Source organism: Oncorhynchus masou, chromosome 1, assembly GCF_036934945.1.
Source record: "Oncorhynchus masou masou isolate Uvic2021 chromosome 1, UVic_Omas_1.1, whole genome shotgun sequence".
Classification (NCBI taxonomy): Eukaryota; Metazoa; Chordata; class Actinopteri; order Salmoniformes; family Salmonidae; genus Oncorhynchus; species Oncorhynchus masou.
Window position 1 is genome coordinate 69,704,921 of NC_088212.1, and position 18,107 is coordinate 69,723,027.

The 18,107-nt window shown below is 41.6% G+C and overlaps 2 protein-coding genes across 2 annotated transcripts; one reads left to right on the forward strand and one right to left on the reverse strand.

The window, feature by feature from the left end:
- The first annotated feature begins 1,776 nt into the window (after positions 1-1,776).
- Positions 1,777-10,082, forward strand: LOC135549704 (sodium-coupled neutral amino acid transporter 7-like). Its single transcript, XM_064979934.1, has 12 exons — positions 1,777-1,870; positions 3,630-4,133; positions 4,299-4,352; positions 4,439-4,583; positions 5,798-5,942; positions 6,112-6,210; positions 7,705-7,762; positions 7,877-7,991; positions 8,110-8,257; positions 8,512-8,711; positions 8,811-8,862; positions 8,939-10,082. Exons 2-12 carry the CDS (start codon positions 3,879-3,881, stop codon positions 9,054-9,056), a joined length of 1,389 nt encoding a protein of 462 aa, XP_064836006.1. The 5' UTR covers positions 1,777-1,870; positions 3,630-3,878; the 3' UTR covers positions 9,057-10,082.
- Positions 10,083-11,938: 1,856 nt separating this feature from the next.
- Positions 11,939-16,940, reverse strand: LOC135549695 (lysosomal protective protein-like). Its single transcript, XM_064979923.1, has 11 exons — positions 16,633-16,940; positions 15,842-15,953; positions 15,570-15,707; positions 15,203-15,361; positions 14,896-14,987; positions 14,628-14,712; positions 14,341-14,490; positions 14,023-14,177; positions 13,736-13,898; positions 13,521-13,610; positions 11,939-13,385 (listed from the first exon to the last, which is right to left on the reverse strand). The coding sequence occupies exons 1-11, from the start codon at positions 16,806-16,808 to the stop codon at positions 13,302-13,304; spliced, it is 1,404 nt and encodes a 467-aa protein (XP_064835995.1). The 5' UTR covers positions 16,809-16,940; the 3' UTR covers positions 11,939-13,301.
- Between the last annotated feature and the right edge of the window lie 1,167 nt (positions 16,941-18,107).

The following is an 18,107-nucleotide window of genomic DNA, read 5'->3' on the forward strand; positions in this document are numbered from 1 at the left end:
TCATTGTTTTTTTTTTGACACAAAATACTCTCCTTTTATGAAGATTTATCTGCAGTACACAGGAGGTTGGTGGCAAATTAATTGGGGAGGACAGGCTCGTGATAATGGCTGGAGCGGAATAGTTGGAATGGTATCAAATACATCCAACATACAGTTGAAGTTGGAAGTTTACATACACTTAGATTGGAGTCATTAAAACTTGTTTTTCAACCACTCCACAAATTTCTTGTTAACAAACTATAGTTTTGGCAAGTCAGTTAGGACATCTACTTTGTGCATGACACAAGTAATTGTTCCAACAATTGTTTACAGACAGATTATTTCACTTATAATTCACAATTCCAGTGGGTCAGAAGTTTACATACACGAAGTTGACTGTGCCTTTAAACAACTTGGAAAAGTCCAGAAAATGATGTCATGGCTTTAGAAGCTTCTGATAGGCTAATTGACATCATTTGAATCAATTGGAGGTGTACCTGTGGATGCATTTCAAGGCCTACCTTCAAACCCTGTGCCTATTTGCTTGACATCATGGGAAAATCTAAATAAATCAGCCAAGATCTCAGAAAAACAATTGTAGACCTCCGCAAGTCTGGTTCATCCTTGGGAGCAATTTCCAAATGCTTGAAGGTACCACGTTCAACTGTAGAAACAATAGTACGCAAGTATAAACACCATGGGACCACGCAGCCATCATACCGCTCAAAAGGAGACGCATTCTGTCTCCGAGAGATGAACGTACTTTGGTGTGAAAAGTGCAAATCAATCCCAGAACAACAGCAAAGGAACTTGTGAAGATGCTGGAGGAAACAGGTACAGAAGTATCCATATCCACAGTAAAACAAGTCCTATATTGTCATAACCTGAATGGCCGCTCCAAAACCACCATAAAAAAGCCAGACTACGGTTTGCAACTGCACATGGGAACAAAGATTGTACATTTTGGAGAAATGTCCTCTGGTCTGATGAAACAAAAGTCGAACTGTTTGGCCATAATGACCATCATTATGTTTGGAGGAAAAAGGGGGAGGTCTGCAAGCCGAAGAACACCATCCCAACCGTGAAGCACAGGAGTGGCAGCATCATGTTATGGGGTTGCTTTGCTGCAGGAGGGACTGGTGCACTTCACAAAATAGATGGCTTCATGAGGCAATCCTATAGAAAATTTGTGGGCAGAACTGAAAAAGCGTGTGCGAGCAAGGAGGCCTACAAATCTGACTCAGTACACCAGCTCTGACAGGAGGAATGGGCCAAAATTCACCCAACTTATTGTGGAAGGCTACCCGAAACGTATGACCCAAGTTAAACAATTTAAAGGCAATGCTACCAAATACTAATTGATTGTATGTAAACGTCTGACCCACTGGGAATATGATGAAGAAATAAAAGCTGAAATAAATCATCCTCTCTACTATTATTCTGACATTTTACATTCTTAAAATAAAGTGGTGATCCTAACTGACCTAAGACAGGGCATTTTTACTATGATTAAATGTTAGGAATTGTGAAACTGTGTTTAAATGTATTTGGCTAAGGTGTATCTAAATTTCCGACTTCAACTGTATGGTTTCCATATGTTTAAAGCCAGTCTAGTCGCGCTGTTCCGGACATTATTATGAACCGTTCTCCCCTTAGCAGCCTCCTGTGCTGCAGTATCTACCCTGATTAAACCCTTTCTGGTTTGATTTTGTGTTCTCGTGGCAGTAAACTACAATTCCCACCATGCACTTTGTTTTTAAAGACGTAATTTTACATTGTCACATGATCACATCGCAACCAAGTCATATACCACTGTTGCTTGTTCAGAAGGAATTTCATTCCACGTGCGGTTGTTGCAGAAAAACACAAGCATCGGAGAGACAATAGAGAGGTATTTATTGAGTATATTATATGCATTTTCATATTTTCAACTGAATTGATTCAAGGATATGTAGATGAAGAGGTCGGTATCAGCTTTCGAAGACTATCAGCCAGCTTGCAACAGCTGACTATGATGCGGTGTCCAGTTTGCTGTAAAGACATCAGCAATTAGGTTAATTGTCGTGATTTGTGTTTTTCTAGACCTGTAGCTAGACCTGCTTTATATGCAAAGTTGCCTATTAGTAAAGCTACAAAATGTCTGTATTTTATGAAGGTTTCTAGTCGTTATTGTTTAGGTAGCTCCAGTGGCGTTTCTATGATTTGATGACATTGTGTGTGTTATTAATGTGTGTTATTTCATAGTTTTTATGTCTTCGGTGTTATTCTATAATGTAGAAAATAGTCCAAATAAAGAAACCCTTGAATGAGTAGGTGTTCTAAACCTTCTAAGACCGGTAGTGTATTTCACAGTGGTTTAGATGGTAGAGTGATTCTCTACACTGAGGGCTTGTTTTGAGACACAAACTGAAATTAGGCAAACTATTTTGAATTTTTGCGAAAAGGAAATGGCGGAGCGATTTCTGCATATTGCACCTTTTTTTAAAGAATTTGGTAAACAATTATAATAAATGTAGGTAAACTATTCCTTTTTAAAATAGGTTTTAATGTCGTGCAGGGAATATATTTCCCCTTCAGGGGATTTGGAAATGTTAATGGAATAATAATTCATTTCTCCAAGTCACCTCAATTTAAAGAAAAATCTAAAGGTGGTTGAGGATGACTAGTTGCAGACACGTGTCATCTTTTTAGTTTGTGTTTATGGTCTATTGACAGGCCCCTAACAATCTCTGCCTAGCAGCTTGTGAACACAAAACAAAATGACAAAATAATTGAGGTAAGAGAAGTATGTAGTCAATTTCCCTTTGACTAAATTAAGTGAGATGAAGTTGTTATCCACCTTGTATTTCAATATAGCCTATTCTCATTTATGACTTAAAATCAACATGTCCATGACATAGCTTAGCTACATGAATGCCTACAAAAATGCATAGCCCCTGACAAGCACAATAATTAGTCTGTAGGTCACATGCCTGACAGTGAGGTTTACAACAGATATCTACTGTGACACACTGTCATCATGAGAACAGTGACCCTGATCACTGAAGTCCACTTTACTGTGATCCTTCTCAGGGATATGAAGTGAAAGGTCTGATCCCAAGAGATTATCTAAAACTAATGATTACATGTCTCTTTAGAATGTGTTTCAGAGGGATGCTGTAAAGCATGGGTTGGCAACTAGATTCAGCTTAGGGGCGATTTTTGTTGGGGTGCCGGAACATAATTATAATAATTTTGAACACTGAAATTGACCACAACTAGGCCCAAAGAGATTCTATTTGAAAATAACAATTTCATACCTTGATTACTTTGAGAAATGATCATGTCTCTTATTTTATTTGTGGGAATACTTTTGAACAGATTTCTTAAATTAAACTCATTTTTAGGTGAGTTCCTGGTGATTAGTCTTTTTTTCACCAGTCTTTTTATTTATTTAAGATTTTTTATTTTTGGTCATATCCTGGTGTTGGTGAGTAAAGCAAGGTCAGCCGACAGCACAAGGCATTGGACCGGGGGGGAAACGCACTGACAAGAACGTGTAGGCTACTGGGAAAGCAGGTTGTGGCTTTACTAGGTAGTAAGCACATAGAGAGCGCTGAGATAAGGTGTCGAGAAGGCCAAAGATGTAATGTGTGTTTGTCTTGTTGCAGATTGATGAAAGGGTTGACTGCTGGGTGACACTACATCCACTTTGAGGATAAACTGACAAGCAGTCATCTGTGTCCTAAATGTCACAAGAGCCACAACAAACTTTCAACCTTCAGACTTACCCCTCAACCCAAACTCTGAATACCCGCAACTCAGCTCTTTAGTGTTGAAGTCTACATCGAACAGAGTAGGGTAAATTTGAGGGTGTTTTAGATCGTGTTTTTGGGACTGTGCCAGCCGGGTTGTGTCCCATGGCGATTAACAGTGAGGCGGGGGACTGGGCCGAGGCTGGAAGTGAAGATGCTGGTGAGAGGGCGTGGCTACTGCAGAGCCCCAGTGTGGAGTCCGTTCACCCCCCTTTGTCAGACAGGGAGAAGAGGGGAGGAGTGTCTGCCATAGCCGCTGTCTTCATTGTGGTGAACGCTGCGCTGGGGGCAGGACTACTCAACTTCCCCGCCGCCTTCAACATGGCCGGAGGCGTGATTGCAGGGGTGGCGCTACAGATGGTGAGCGCTACACACACACTTTTGAGACCGAAGCCTGCACACGGTGGCACTCCAGGAGCAGAAGTGATAAATACTGCATATATGTATATGTATATGTATATGTATATATGTATATACATATACAGGGATGTATTTGGTAAAACTTCCTGTTTTTGTGTGTTGTAGTCCATGCTGAGTTTCATCATCAGTGGTCTGGTGATCCTGGCATACTGCTCCCAGGTTAGTAAGTTAATTCACCCCCCCTACAATTTAAGACCTTCTTATCCAGCAGTACTCATCCTAGTGACCCTGTGCTGCTTGTCTAGGTCAGTAATGAGAGCACCTACCAGGAGGTGGTGCGGGCCTCGTGTGGGAAGGTCACCGGGGTAATCTGTGAGGTGGCCATCGCTGTCTACACCTTCGGCACCTGCATCGCCTTCTTTATCGTCATTGGAGACCAGCTGGACCGCTGTGAGTGTTTCTCACACATAGATAATGAACGTGTGCACCTTTTTAAATACTTTATTTTAATCCACAAATCACATTAGTCAAGAAAAATTCAAGCAATTCAAAAGGACATGGATATCTGGACACCTATGGATGCATTTACTTGAAGACAGTGCAGATGTTAAGTTTGACGGCACTCGGTTACTAAACTTTGCATCTGCTCTGTTCTTCAGGTGAATGTGTTTTTGGTAATAGTTAAAAGTAGTCATTGTGCATAGAGTTGTCTGGGTGGTTTAACTTTGCAATCATTATTTTTTGTTTGACATTTTAAAGGGAAAAATCGAAGTCTCCGCATCACTCTTGTTACCATAGAATTGCCCACCTTCTTCTCCAAACCGCTAAGCTGCCCATGACAGCTGACACACAAGGGGCTGGTATTTCAGCAACCTGTCAGCAAAGGTCTGCTCCATGTAGGAGTCAAAAAAGCAACCCACTTCTAAAATTAGCTCCTCCCCCACAACAACAATATCTGGCATATTCTGTATACGAGAAAACACATCAAAGTCAAACCAGCCTCCTCTGACAAGAGACTGTTTGTGAATGGTGTTACTGTCTGTCTCACATCACTAGCTATCGGGTCAATGAGGCGGTCATGTCTAGCTATGTATAAGTCCTTGTATGAACGCAACCATTAACAACGTGTCACAGACTCCATTACGTTTGACTTGTGTAAAATACAATACAGATCATAGTTTGCAGGGTACCAGAGTGCTAGGTTGCACACGCACACACACACAGTTGACGAAACAGAAGGTCATTTCACTCAAAGTTGCAGATTGTAGCATTGGCTAGCCTTTTTCACCAGTTTTCCATTTCCTTTGTACCTTCAAAAAAGGTCATCCTCAGCTGTTATTGCATCATCACACTAAATGTGTGTTAGTTGATGTGTTGTATTAGTGTCGTCAGTAAATTAAGAGTTGTTATCACTGTGGATAAGAGCCAAGGGAGTCTGTGATGAGATCCTCTCTAGCTCAGCTATTTAGATGTGCCGTCATACTGAAAAGGCCTTTGAGTGCTGACCAGTTGGAAAGCCACCTTCAGTCAGCCTCAGATGGACTATGCCCCTGCTATCAGATAGCCAGCACTACACCACTTTAAATAAGACGTTAGTCAATGGAATGTTTTGTTTGCTCTGCTGCCTTTCCTCTATCTCTCTTACTATCTCTGTCTTTCTGTAGTGATAGCTGCAATAGCTCATTTGCCAGATGGTGTGGTCGGTGGTCACTGGTACATTGACCGTAAGTTCACCATTTGTGTGACCGCCGTCCTGGTCATTCTGCCTCTCTCCATCCCCAAAGAGATTGGCTTCCAGAAATACGCCAGGTATGCCTTCCTGCATCCAATGAATACACTTTACACATTGACCAAGTATATCTTTCCACACCACCCTTTAGTCTACAACTGATGATTGAATTAGAATTTGAAGCCTGCTTTGTATCAGTAGTCTACAGGAACACAGGTCCGTCTGATAAGGCTGTTCTCCTGTTTGTAGTGCGCTGAGTGTTGTTGGAACCTTGTATGTCACCATTGTGGTAATACTGAAATACATCTGGCCTGATAAAGAGATGACCCCCGGCTACATTCCAACCAGGTAAGCAAATTGAACTACTGTACCAGTCAAAAGTTTGGACACACCTACTCATTCCAGTTTTTTTTTCTTTCTACATTGTAGAATAATAGTGAAGACATCAACTATGAAATAACACATATGGAATCATGTAGTAACCAGAAAAGTGTTAAACAAATCAACATATATTTTATATTTTAGATTCTTCAAATAGACACCCTTTGCCTTGACAGCTTTGCACACTTTTGGCATTCTCTCTACCAGCTTCACGAGGTAGTCACCTCGAACTCATTTCAATTAACAGGTGTGCCTTGTTAAAGGTTAATTTGTGGAATTTCTTTCCTTAAATGCGTTTGAGCTAATCCATTTTGTTTTGACAAGGTAGGGTTGGTAAACAGAAGGTATCCCTATTTGGTAAAAGACCAAATCCATATTATGGCAAGAACAGCTTAAAAAAACAGAAATGACAGTCCATCATTACTTTAAGACATGAAGGTCAGTCAAACCAGAACATTTCAAGAACGTTGAAAGTTTCTTCAAGTGCAGATGTAAAAACCATCAAGCGCTATGATGAAACTGACTCTTATGAGGACCGCCACAGAAAAGGAAGACCCAGAGTTGCTTCTGCTGCAGAGGATAAGTTCATTAGAGTTAACTGAACCTCAGATTGCTGTCCAAATAAATGCTTCACAGAGTTCAAGTAACAGATGCATCTCAACTGTTCAGAGGAGACTGTGAATCAGGCCTTCATGGTCGAATTGCTGCAAAGAAACCAGTACATAAGGACATCAATAAGAAGAGACTTGCTTGGGCAAGAAAGAAACACGAGCAATGGACATTAGACCTGTGGAAATTTTTTCTTTGGTCTGATGAGTCCAAATTTGAGATTTTTGGTTCCAAGCACAATGTCTTTGATATGCAGAGTAGGTGAACGGATGATATCCGCGTATGTGGTTCCCACCGTGAAGCATGGAGGAGGTGGTGTGGGGAGCTTTGCTGGTGACACTGTCTGTGATTTATTTAGAATTCAAGGTACACTTACCCAGCATGGCTACCACAGCATTCTGCAGCGATACGCCATTCCATTTAGTTTGCGCTTAGTGGGACTATAATTTTGTTTTTCAACAGGGCAATGACCCAAAACACACATCCAGGCTGTGTAAAGGGCTATTTGACCAAGGAAAGTGATGGAGTGCTGCAACAGATGATCTGTCCTCCACAATCACCCAACCTCAACCCAATTGAGATGGTTTGGGATGAGTTGGACCACAGAGTGAAGAAAAAGCAGCCAACAAGTGCACAGCATATGTGGGAACTCCTTCAAGACTGTTGGAAAAGCATTCCTCATGAAGCTGGTTGAGTGAATGCCAAGAGTTTACAAGCGCCCATGGTGCCAGATGGGAGAGAGTCCAGAAACGGCATTTCAGCCCACTCGCCTTTCATTAAAGCACAGTCTACATCAAATTACAGTTCCCATCATGCTTTGTTTGTGTTGATTAGCCAGTGTGTCTGTTACAGCCCGTCCTCCTGGAGTGCAGTGTTGAACGCCATGCCCACCATATGCTTTAGCTTCCAGGTATCTGTCTGTGTTTGTGTGTGTGTGCATATGGCTATTTCTAATCCTTGATTGAAAATGCTTGAAGTTATTTACATCCTCACACAATCTCTCTTTCTCTATCTCATCTCTCAGTGTCATGTGAGCAGTGTGCCAGTGTTTAACAGCATGAGAAGGAGTGAACTCAAGCCCTGGGGAGGTGTGGTCACCGTTGGCATGATCATCTGCCTCTTTGTCTACACTGGCACAGGTGTGTGTTTGTCCACTGTGTGGCTCTATAGTCAGTTTTGAAAGCATCAGTTTTTTTTTAATGACATGGCCCATTGTGTGATTTGTTGGTGTGTAATGGTGCATACCCCATGTCTCAGGTGTCTGTGGCTTTCTGTCATTTGGGTCTAACGTCAGTCAGGATGTGCTGATGTCATATCCTCCTAATGACATCGCGGTGGCGATCGCAAGGGCCTTTGTCGTCATCTGTGTTATCACCTCCTATCCCATTCTACACTTCTGTGGCCGGTGAGACACTAACCTTACCCTGCAAAGTACTGTGTGCCACCCATGCCATATCAGTACTACATTTTACATTTACATTTACATTTAAGTCATTTAGCAGACGCTCTTATCCAGAGCGACTTACAAATTGGTGAATTCACCTTCTGACATCCAGTGGAACAGCCACTTTACAATAGTGCATCTAAATCATTAAGGGGGGGGGGGGGGGTGGTGAGAAGGATTACTTACTTACATTGTTGTGTAACTTGTTTCTTCAGGGCGGTGCTGGAGGGGCTATGGCTCCGTTTCCACGGCGAGCAGGTGGAATTGTGTGTGAGGCGTGAGCGGAGACGCAGAGTGTTGCAGACGCTTGTGTGGTTCACAGTCACACTCGTCCTCGCACTCTTCATCCCCGACATTGGCCGAGTCATCTCCCTCATCGGAGGACTGGCAGCCTGCTTCATCTTTGTCTTCCCAGGTACGACCAGTGTGTCTGATTCTCTGTGTGTGTGTTTACAATGTGTTTATATCAGCAATAAGCATAATGCCTGTATATAATGTCTGCTCTTCCCTGCAGGTCTGTGTCTGATTCAGGCAAAGCTCTCAGAAACAGGGGTTCGATCTGCTAGGTAAGACTAGACTCACTACCTGTATGTAATCTCCTCATGTGACTGTTTACTGAAAGCTGATCTTCTCTCTCCATAGCTGGCATGGGATGGTGGTCTACGGTGTCATCATGGTAACCATCGGCACTTTCATCTTTGGCCAGACCACCACCAATGCCATCTATCAAGACGCCATCCACTATTCGGACAGCCAATAGAATTCTGACCAGGAAGACTCTTTGCTGGAGGATGATGCAGGTCTATGCTGCTATTCTGAACTTTATTGACTTGTATCAGGATGTCGAGGATCCAACACATACATGCAAACACACTCCCTCTTGTGACCTCTCCTGCACATCTCGTTGTCTCCCTGATGATGAAACCGCTCCATAGCAAGGACTTGTGTCACCTATGGAGCGATGCTCTAGGATTGGATGAGAGTCCTGAGAGCAACCTCTGACAAGGGACCTACCTTTTCAAAAAGATTAGGCAAATGTTATGTTTTTGATTTTAATTTATTTTCACCCCGTTGTGGGCTGCAGTACCAAATCCGTCTTGACATTCTCAGCCCCTCCCTATGCCTTTCCCTGCTGGCCCAGCATGCACCACTGCACTACAGGTGGCATCCCATCCTTCAAGAAACTGGGCAGTGGAAGAAGGTACCTCTCTCTAATTAGTGTTGTTACTGATGAGTAATGAACATACTGTTTTAAGAATGTGGCCAAACATTTCCATCCATTTTTACAGTAATTTTACAATTCCAATGATCAAGTGGTTTGAAGACGTATCCTGCAACTGCAGTTCTGAAATCTATGTAATGTGGCAAGTGTATTATAATTTTAAGCGATTTTGAATGCCTTTGAGATTTCAGAAGTCTGGGGTCTCAGGCTGATTCCTGTGGTTAAATGATTGTATATGGCCTAGCTTTAAACAGACCAATATGTTAAATGTGCTTTACTGATAGAGATTAGCTATAGACTACAGACAGAGGTAAGGGACAAATCTATCATATTCAAAGGGATTGTTCCTCAAGGCAGCAATTACTGTTTTACAATGACTTGAATGAGATTGGAAATGCTTGAAATTCAATTACTTTTTATTGTCTTATTCCATAATTGGAGCCAAGGGAAATAGTTTTTTCTGAACTGAACCAATTTAGTAATCAGGTTGAACAATATGCAGTCTTATATTGTCATGAATTATCCTGTTATCAATTTAATAAACATGATGGTTTTGTCATTGAATTCAGATTGTCATAGTTTTGTCATATACCCTCATGTTAGTGAAAACATCTTATCAGATGAGTGACTATGGCAGGTAAAAATAATCAACATTTAAAAATGAATAGATTTGGTAGACACACAGACACACAGCTCATTGGAAGAGAAAGTGTGAACTCAAACAGTCTAGCTAGAAAGGCATCTTGGTGTACAGTGGTGATTTTAGCAGGTAAATCTTGGTGGGGGAAAAAAATCTAAATTGTGAGTGCCAGCAAATCCACAACACTAAACAATACACTAATTGCACTATAACGGTGACAAATGGTGCCCACACACTGTTAGGGCCTACATAAAGCTGTCCCAACATTCTTGCCCCTGCTACACCTGGCTAACAGCGGAGCCTTGTTCGACAGCGAAACAGTTAATTTAGCCTCATTAACTGCCTTTAAAAAAAGATTAGCTAATGTGGCTGACTTGCTTAAACAAATGTGGTTTCTAATGACAATTGAGATGAACAAACTGTCATAAGGGGACGACAAGCGGATAATAGGCAATCCGTAATTTCAAATAAGACATGAGCGAGCTAGGATGGATAACATTAGTCAATATAACTATTTGTTTAGCACTTTTGAAATGTACAGCGACAGAATTCAGAACATGGGCCGTTCTTAGTGTTCTCCCTGTACACCAAGTCAGAACCGTAGGATAAATAAAGGGGCATGTAAGCAGACAATGAAAGCTCTTACAATATTCAATGATTACATTTCTCTATAACAGGTTATAGGCTACATGTGCACCACCAAGTTAGAACAGTAGGTGAAATTAAGGGGTAAATAGACCAAATTATTTGGGTGAAGCACATGGGCTACTAACACCATAACATACACTTAGTACTACTTTCTTAGCTACAGTAAACATTTTTTCCCTGGCATATTACATAATTTATGCTGCAGCAATACATTTTTGGACTCACCTTGTGCTGTGCTCACTTGAACAGGAAGGTGGCGTGGCAGTCCTTTGTGGGAAAATTTTGTCATCAAAGTCTGTATTTCTCTCAATTTATGGTGCTTTCAAAACAACTGGGAATTCGGAAAAAGGTCCAATCATAATGACCTCACTGACCTCATAGCTCGAGAAAGAGGCCGGATTTACAATTCCGAGTTGGATGACCATTCAAAACAGACTTTCCCAATCGGAGCTCGTTTTATTCCCAACTTCCCAGTTGTCTTGAGCTCATGGAAGTCAATGTTTTGCAGTTCCGAGTTAATGGTTGTTTTGAGCGTGGCACAAATCATGCGTCATTGACAGCATTGCCAATGTTGAATGTTTATCATTTTAAACTTGGAAAAGAGCCCCTTAATCCCAGAAGTGGGACCACACAGCCACTGTCACTGATTCCTTTCAAACCACTCATTGTTTAATTTGCGATTTCCAACTTGTGTAATGTTTATGTCCAATGGCTGATGAGCACTGATACATTTTATCTAATAATTTCTCATTGTTTATTTTCATATTACAAGGATTAAAAAGGATTTGCCAGTAGATTGTCGACTTGATTCATGATTTCATGATCAGTCCAATCAAAGCTCCTGTAAATATGTGATTTAACGTCCTTTTTATCTGTGGCCAATGACTTTGAGCCTTCTTGGATTGGCACTTACGGAACTCTATAGCAGCACCGAAGGGGCTAGAATTTTCAGGGTCTACCCTTAGACTTGGTGGTGACATAGTGTGTCCCCATGAGTGACAGAACACTGAGCCAATCATGGCGCAACACTCCGTATTTACTGCTGGCTTGCCCCTCCACCACAGAAAGCACTGAGCGAGGCTGAAACACCTGCATTTTGGAGCTGCCTTTCTCAAGGAAACAAAAAAAGATACCATGTTTGTATGTGGCTTTATTAACTCTGTATATTTTTTGCAAAAAATGTGGGGCTTAAATGACAAGTCACCACTGGTGTAGAGAAAATGTAAAATAATTTTTTACACATTTTTCCATTGAGCTCAGAGAAAATGTAGCAGTTTTGAAGCTAATTCCCAGCAATTCTACACTGTGAGACAATTTTGCCATGACTAATGCTATGCTCCTCTGCTCAAACAAATCAATAAGTATGTTGCCGAATGCCTGTTTTTTTTTTGGCTGGCTTTTTTTAGTTCTCAAACATGGCATTAAATCTATATTTAAAATAAAAAATGGAGAGGAAAAATATTTTGTATTTATTTATTGCGGACCCCTGCAGTACCCAAGTTGGAAAACACCTGGACTAGTCAAATGTATTTATAATCAGATGTCAAAGTACTATACAGAAACTCAGCTCAAAACAATGCAGATTTAGGAAGCACTAGTGACATTGATGTATAATACCTTTTGCAACAAGTCCTACCTGTATATCTTGAAGCAATTAAAAATAGCTTAATTTCCATTAACACAGGAATCACTAGTCCTGTCTAGTTAAACTGCTACACTGATTGGCCTGTGTACTGAATCTTCAGCAGGGTGGCTGAGAAGGAGATTTCTGGTGCTCAATCACCATCCCTGGAATTCACCACCATTATCTTTACATGTTTATGGAACAGTCACTTAAGATTACTTGGATGTTTTAACACATTCAGTTATTATTCAATCATGTTCAATAAAAAAAATGCTATTAAAATGAATTGAGATACAAATGGTTTCATAAAAAGCATTTATTAGAAAGACAAAGAATGTTAAAAGTGCTGATTGGCCATTTGAGTTCCATGGCATTTCAGCTCCCCCAAGTGGTGACAATTGAAACCCCCTGATTCAGAAACTGCATGAGGAAATTCAAAAGGCAAATGACAGTTCTGATGCGACTAATAAGCTGCTAATCAGTTAGAAAGCCAACCAGAGCGATTGCACAGCATCACTAAAGGAAGATTGTTTAGGTATTTACATGTCAAAACATTTCTAAGGCTATTGATATGTAGTTTGCTTCAAGAAAAGTTAAATTATACATTTACTGAAATTAAGAAATGGCATTGTCCGATTACACTCCTGTCACCCCAACACTGATAAGTGTGTACACTTGCGTTCCTCCAGAGTTGAACTTTGATCTACTGAGCTTACTTTGAGTGCAACAGAAACATTTTGTTTGATCACAATACAAAAACAAAACATTTGTTTCCCCTTTTCCATCCAACGCTCCCTGAGAAAAACGGGCCATCATCCTTGCCCACTAACAAGTTCCATTACAGACACTGGAAGCAGCCCCAGGAGCATGCTCAGTAGGGTCTGTTTGACAGGAAGGACTGGAACATGTCTAAGGCGGGGCCTGGAGCCCACTGCGGCACCATGTGACCAGCGCCCTGAAACAGAGGATGGGATTAGAAAGCAGCAGCCTCACCCCCGTTGCATCCACTAATCTTTATGAACATGTCTAGTGTGTTAATTAGTCTGAAGACAGTGAATCAATGCCAATATGCTAACTCAGTAGTGCTTACCTTCACAGTCAGGAGGGTGATGTTTCCATACTGCTCGTAGAAGCCGGCAATCTGATCATCAGATATCCAGCTCTGGTACTTGGTGGTTGTCTGGAAATTAAAGATAAGTCTTCACACTGCATGCCCTGTGAGCTACAAACATGCCAAATACCCTGAAACGCAGCTTTCAAATCTCTATGTCACCTGACTCAAATACCAGTCTTCAAGAGCTTTACCTTCTGGTTGAGCTGCTCCACAAACCACTTGTCTCCCAGGAAGTTGCAGGCCATGTCAGTGTCTCCATTATAGACTAGCGCCCGGACACCCAGAGACAGCAGCTTCAGATACACATCCTTCACTGTCGGGTAGATGTTGGTGTACTGTCCTCCCACCACATCACTACATAGAAAGTTAAGGTAAATATGTCCTTTTGTAGGTAGTTTACTGTTGTCATGTTTTAGATGTCCCTTTGCTGAATTTAGACTTCCTGACTATTATGGATATGTGGGTACTAGTGTAATACCTGCAGATGTCCCAGGGTGGAAGTGTATCAGGGATGTGTAGGGCTTTCCTCACATCACCCCGGTTGAGCCAGTTCATCTGAGCTGTGCTGTTAATGCAGGGAGGGACCTCACCCACAGAAGGATTTTGGCCAGTGACGGACGGCACCTTCAGTAGCTACAGCGAGACAAAGTACTTACATAACACACAAATTTCTTCCATCATAACCACTTCAAACAATTTGAGAATAACCAGAACAACCCTTCAGAACACAAGACTACCAATATCTAATGCCAGGATGGACTTGAACACTGTTTTCCTTCATAGGAATGGCACTTACCTGGAAGGTGTCCCAGTGCTTCCTGTAGTTCCTGAAGAGCTGGCTCATGCTCCTCTCATAGGCTCTGGCCCTGACTCCACCCTCACAGTCCATGTAAAGAGCATACTCATTCAGCCCAGAATCATACACAATACTAAAGGCCTGGTTCAACTGAGGGCAAGAATGAATGAGAGAGAGAAACAAAGGTACAAGTACACATTTCTATGTTAAACCTGTGCATATCATTGCCCAATTTTTGTATTTGATGTATAATACTTATCCGATTGTAAAAGTGTTTCCATGTGTACCAGTGTCTTACAGGCCTCCTTGCTGTTGTTGAAGAAGTTACATGTTCCCTTATCGCAGCAGTTTGTGTTCAGATCTGTCCACAGTCTGCAAGAGGATAGTTTACTTAAACACATTGCAATGTCTTGTAACAGAAGCATCAGACAAGCTTGAATTCATATTGTGGGCCTATACATACGTTGTGGGGCTTTCGAAAGGAGTTATCCCTAGTCATGTAAACATAGCAAAACAGTCTGGGCCCACATGAGTGAATGTGTTGCGCGTTCTTACTGTTCTCCGAAGAGGCCGTGGTAGTAACCAAAGTAGATCAGAGACTGGTCATTCAGGGCATAGCTACTGAGGCCATTACCCACTGCAAAGGCCTGAGAAACACATTAAAGGAGTTCTTTTATAACCGTCATTCATATTGGATTCACATCATCCTCTCCTTGCCTTTTCTACATAATCATTGACAGGTGGTTGGATAGGCTGGAATTCCATTACATTGCTTTTAACTTATGCTTAGTCTTTAGATTTTCAGAGAGCTTAAGAGTGGAATCCACTCAAAACAATTAAGTCGGTGTGTGAATCAACTCACCTTGAAGTTAATCTTTGCGGTCCCAGTGGCCACACGCTGGCTGAGTGTTGGGGCATAGATGCCACCATAACTCTCACCGATGATGAAGAACTCATTCTGTGTGAAGTTTGGAAACTTGGCAAAGAAACTCTGCAGAGCTAGGTAGTTGTCATCTGCCACCTAATAGTAAGGGGGAGATAAATCAGTTACTAATACTTTAGTATTCAGTAATGAAGAGTGAACGGCATGATTTCTGAGCCACTGTCAGTGGAACGTTCAGATAGGAACACAGTGTGTATAACAGACATGCCTTTGACAAGAGGTAAATAATTGTGTCTGATTTATTCAATGCATTTCACTCTCCCGAATGAGACCCTGATGATCTCACCTCGTCGTCATCGGTTTTGTACTTCTGGTCGTCAGAGTAGGAGTATCCCACACCTGCAGGGGACTCTAGGTATAGAACGTTGGCAATCCTGTTCCAGCTGAACTTATTCTCATACAGAGTTGCCCCATCATCCTTCACCTGAAGGAGACACAATTGCTGTTATTCTGTGGGAATCACTGCATGCAATAAGGTTACACTGGGACACACAGGCACACTGAAATCACAGGTCCTGCTAAGCTCATACTGAAAAGGTAACATGTGGGAGAACTCACATGGAAGGGGCCGTTCTCTGACAGAAAGCCATCCAGCGAGCTGCAGCCTGGCCCTCCATTCAGCCACAGCACAACAGGGTCCTTCAGTGGGTCCCTCTGTGAGGTCACAAACCTGGGGAAGCAGGGAGGTAGAGGGCCAGGTTAACAGGAGATAGAGCACCCAAAGACACACTTGGTACACTGTGCACTCCACACTTAATTCTAGACCCCAGGTACAACAGTGTCTGCTGACTATGTTTGTGTATGCATACGTGTGGCCTATAGAACACTAGAATAAAAGTTTGTCGTGTTATTTTGTCAATCATTAACTTCTCATAGCTTATGGCAAAAGATGTTCCAGCTCTTAAACTTCTCAATGAAAGGTACATACTACAGCACCATGCATGACCAATGCTGGAGGAAGTAGCAAAAGAGCAAGTATAAACAATCATCTAGTCCAGCTTCAGAAGCGTTTCCTCTTCTGCCTGTGACGTTCTATTTGAAGTTGTCTATTGTTTAAACATGCTTCAGTTGTCTCTGTAATAACTACTGTATGTATTAATTTACTATTGAGCAATAGCCACTCTTGTAAGTTTATTTCATAACTTCTTAAAAAGATAATACGGTTATTTATGCCATGCGTTGATTCATTTATTATTTCACCCATTTGGAGTAAACCGATTCCCACTGATACATATTGTAGTAAACTAATGTTGTGCACGAGCTGGAGTTTCTGAAAAGAACCCCAACCAGAACAAACACTAAGTTGTTAGTTAGTCAAGGCAGCGACGTGTGGCATTACTGATACTCACCAGTAATGGAGAAACTTTCCAGGGCTGGCTTTCAAATAGCCCGACCATTGTCGGTAGTTCGGTTTAAACGACATTCCCGGTAGTTCGGTTACCTCGTCAGGGGCATAGTCAGCCCATGTAAGACACGAAACAGCAAGGAAATACACCACCAAACTAACAAAATACATGCTAGTCATGTCGAGGACGAAACTAGCCTAATACTCCTACAATATTGGCCTCAAACGCTTGACTCGAAGTCCTGTGAGCACAACAATTGCCGTGTCTATAACCTGCATATCGAAACACTGCAGGTCATATGACTACTAACTGAGCTCTCTGGTCACGTGGTCGATCTTTTGTTTTGACGTTCATCATCGGATTGCGTTTCATTTGATAGGCTACATTTGTGCATTAATAATTACTGCCGGTGTCTCGGTTATATCAAGGACGGGCATTTCGATGTATTAATTACTCAATATGTTAATCAATCGAAATGCCAGCGGGCAGCAAAACAACTATGGCGAGCTCTGAATCATCGAGAAAAGTATAACGCTGAAAATATGACTAGGTCTACCAAGAATTGTCTACATTTGCCAACATTGTTCCATCGTGGCGTAACATTTAACATATCAACGTTTGATGTAAAATGACAGTGAAGAATGTGAGGGTGGTATAATTTAGTGGCAATGTGCATTCGGTGGATGAGTGTCAGAGAAAATGGTAGCCTGTAGTCGACCTGAGTTTTGAATAGGCCAGTAAAAGGGTAAAAAACAAAAACACAAGTGAGTATCGGGTCATGCGTTTTTATAAGGGTCTCTGGCAAAAGACCCCTGAAAATACATGATTAAGGTGACGCTATGCCTGTACACTATGCATGGTAGGCTATCACTATGCCTGGTATGCTATCAACAGTTAGACAATACAAAGGCTAGGCCCAAGGCTATGTATTGGCCCATTGACTATTGAATGTTATACCTTTTGCATCAACAGTTAAACAATACAGTCAGTTATCTATGCATAGTCACTTTAATAACTCTACCTACATGTACATATTACCTCAATTACCTCGACACCGGTGCCCTCGCACATTGACTCTGTACCGGTACCCCCTGCATATATCCCCGCTATTGTTATTTATTTTTTATTTGAATACACAGTGCTTGACTTGGGCAGGAGCTCACTGGAGCTAAGTACTGACACCTCAACGTTTCACTGCTTGAGCTTCTGCACCTCTTATTTTATTTAACCAGGCAAGTCAGTTAAGAACAAATTCTTATTTACAATGACAGTCTACCGGGGAACAGTGGGTTAATTGCCTTGTTCAGGGGTAGAACTAGAGATTTTTACCTTATCAGCTCAGGGATTTGATCCAGCAACCTTTCGGGTTACCACTCTAACTTGAGGCTACCTGCTGCCCCAAAATAGAATATTTTAGAATATCTTATAGAATATTTGCTCAAAAGTATTGTGGAGCTCTTGCACCTAAATATAAACAG

Bases quoted from the DNA above. Each gene is read 5' to 3' on its own strand.
- LOC135549704 (XM_064979934.1), top strand. From the start codon at position 3,879: ATGGCGATTAACAGTGAGGCGGGGGACTGGGCCGAGGCTGGAAGTGAA. The intron at 7,992-8,109 runs GTGTGTGTTTGT...CCCATGTCTCAG, and splicing joins CTTTGTCTACACTGGCACAG to GTGTCTGTGGCTTTCTGTCA. The intron at 8,863-8,938 runs GTAAGACTAGAC...CTCTCTCCATAG, and splicing joins ACAGGGGTTCGATCTGCTAG to CTGGCATGGGATGGTGGTCT.
- LOC135549695 (XM_064979923.1), bottom strand. From the start codon at position 16,808: ATGACTAGCATGTATTTTGTTAGTTTGGTGGTGTATTTCCTTGCTGTT. The intron at 13,899-14,022 runs GTATTACACTAG...CTTTCTATGTAG, and splicing joins CCACCCTGGGACATCTGCAG to TGATGTGGTGGGAGGACAGT. The intron at 13,386-13,520 runs GTAAGCACTACT...CCTCTGTTTCAG, and splicing joins TCACCCTCCTGACTGTGAAG to GGCGCTGGTCACATGGTGCC.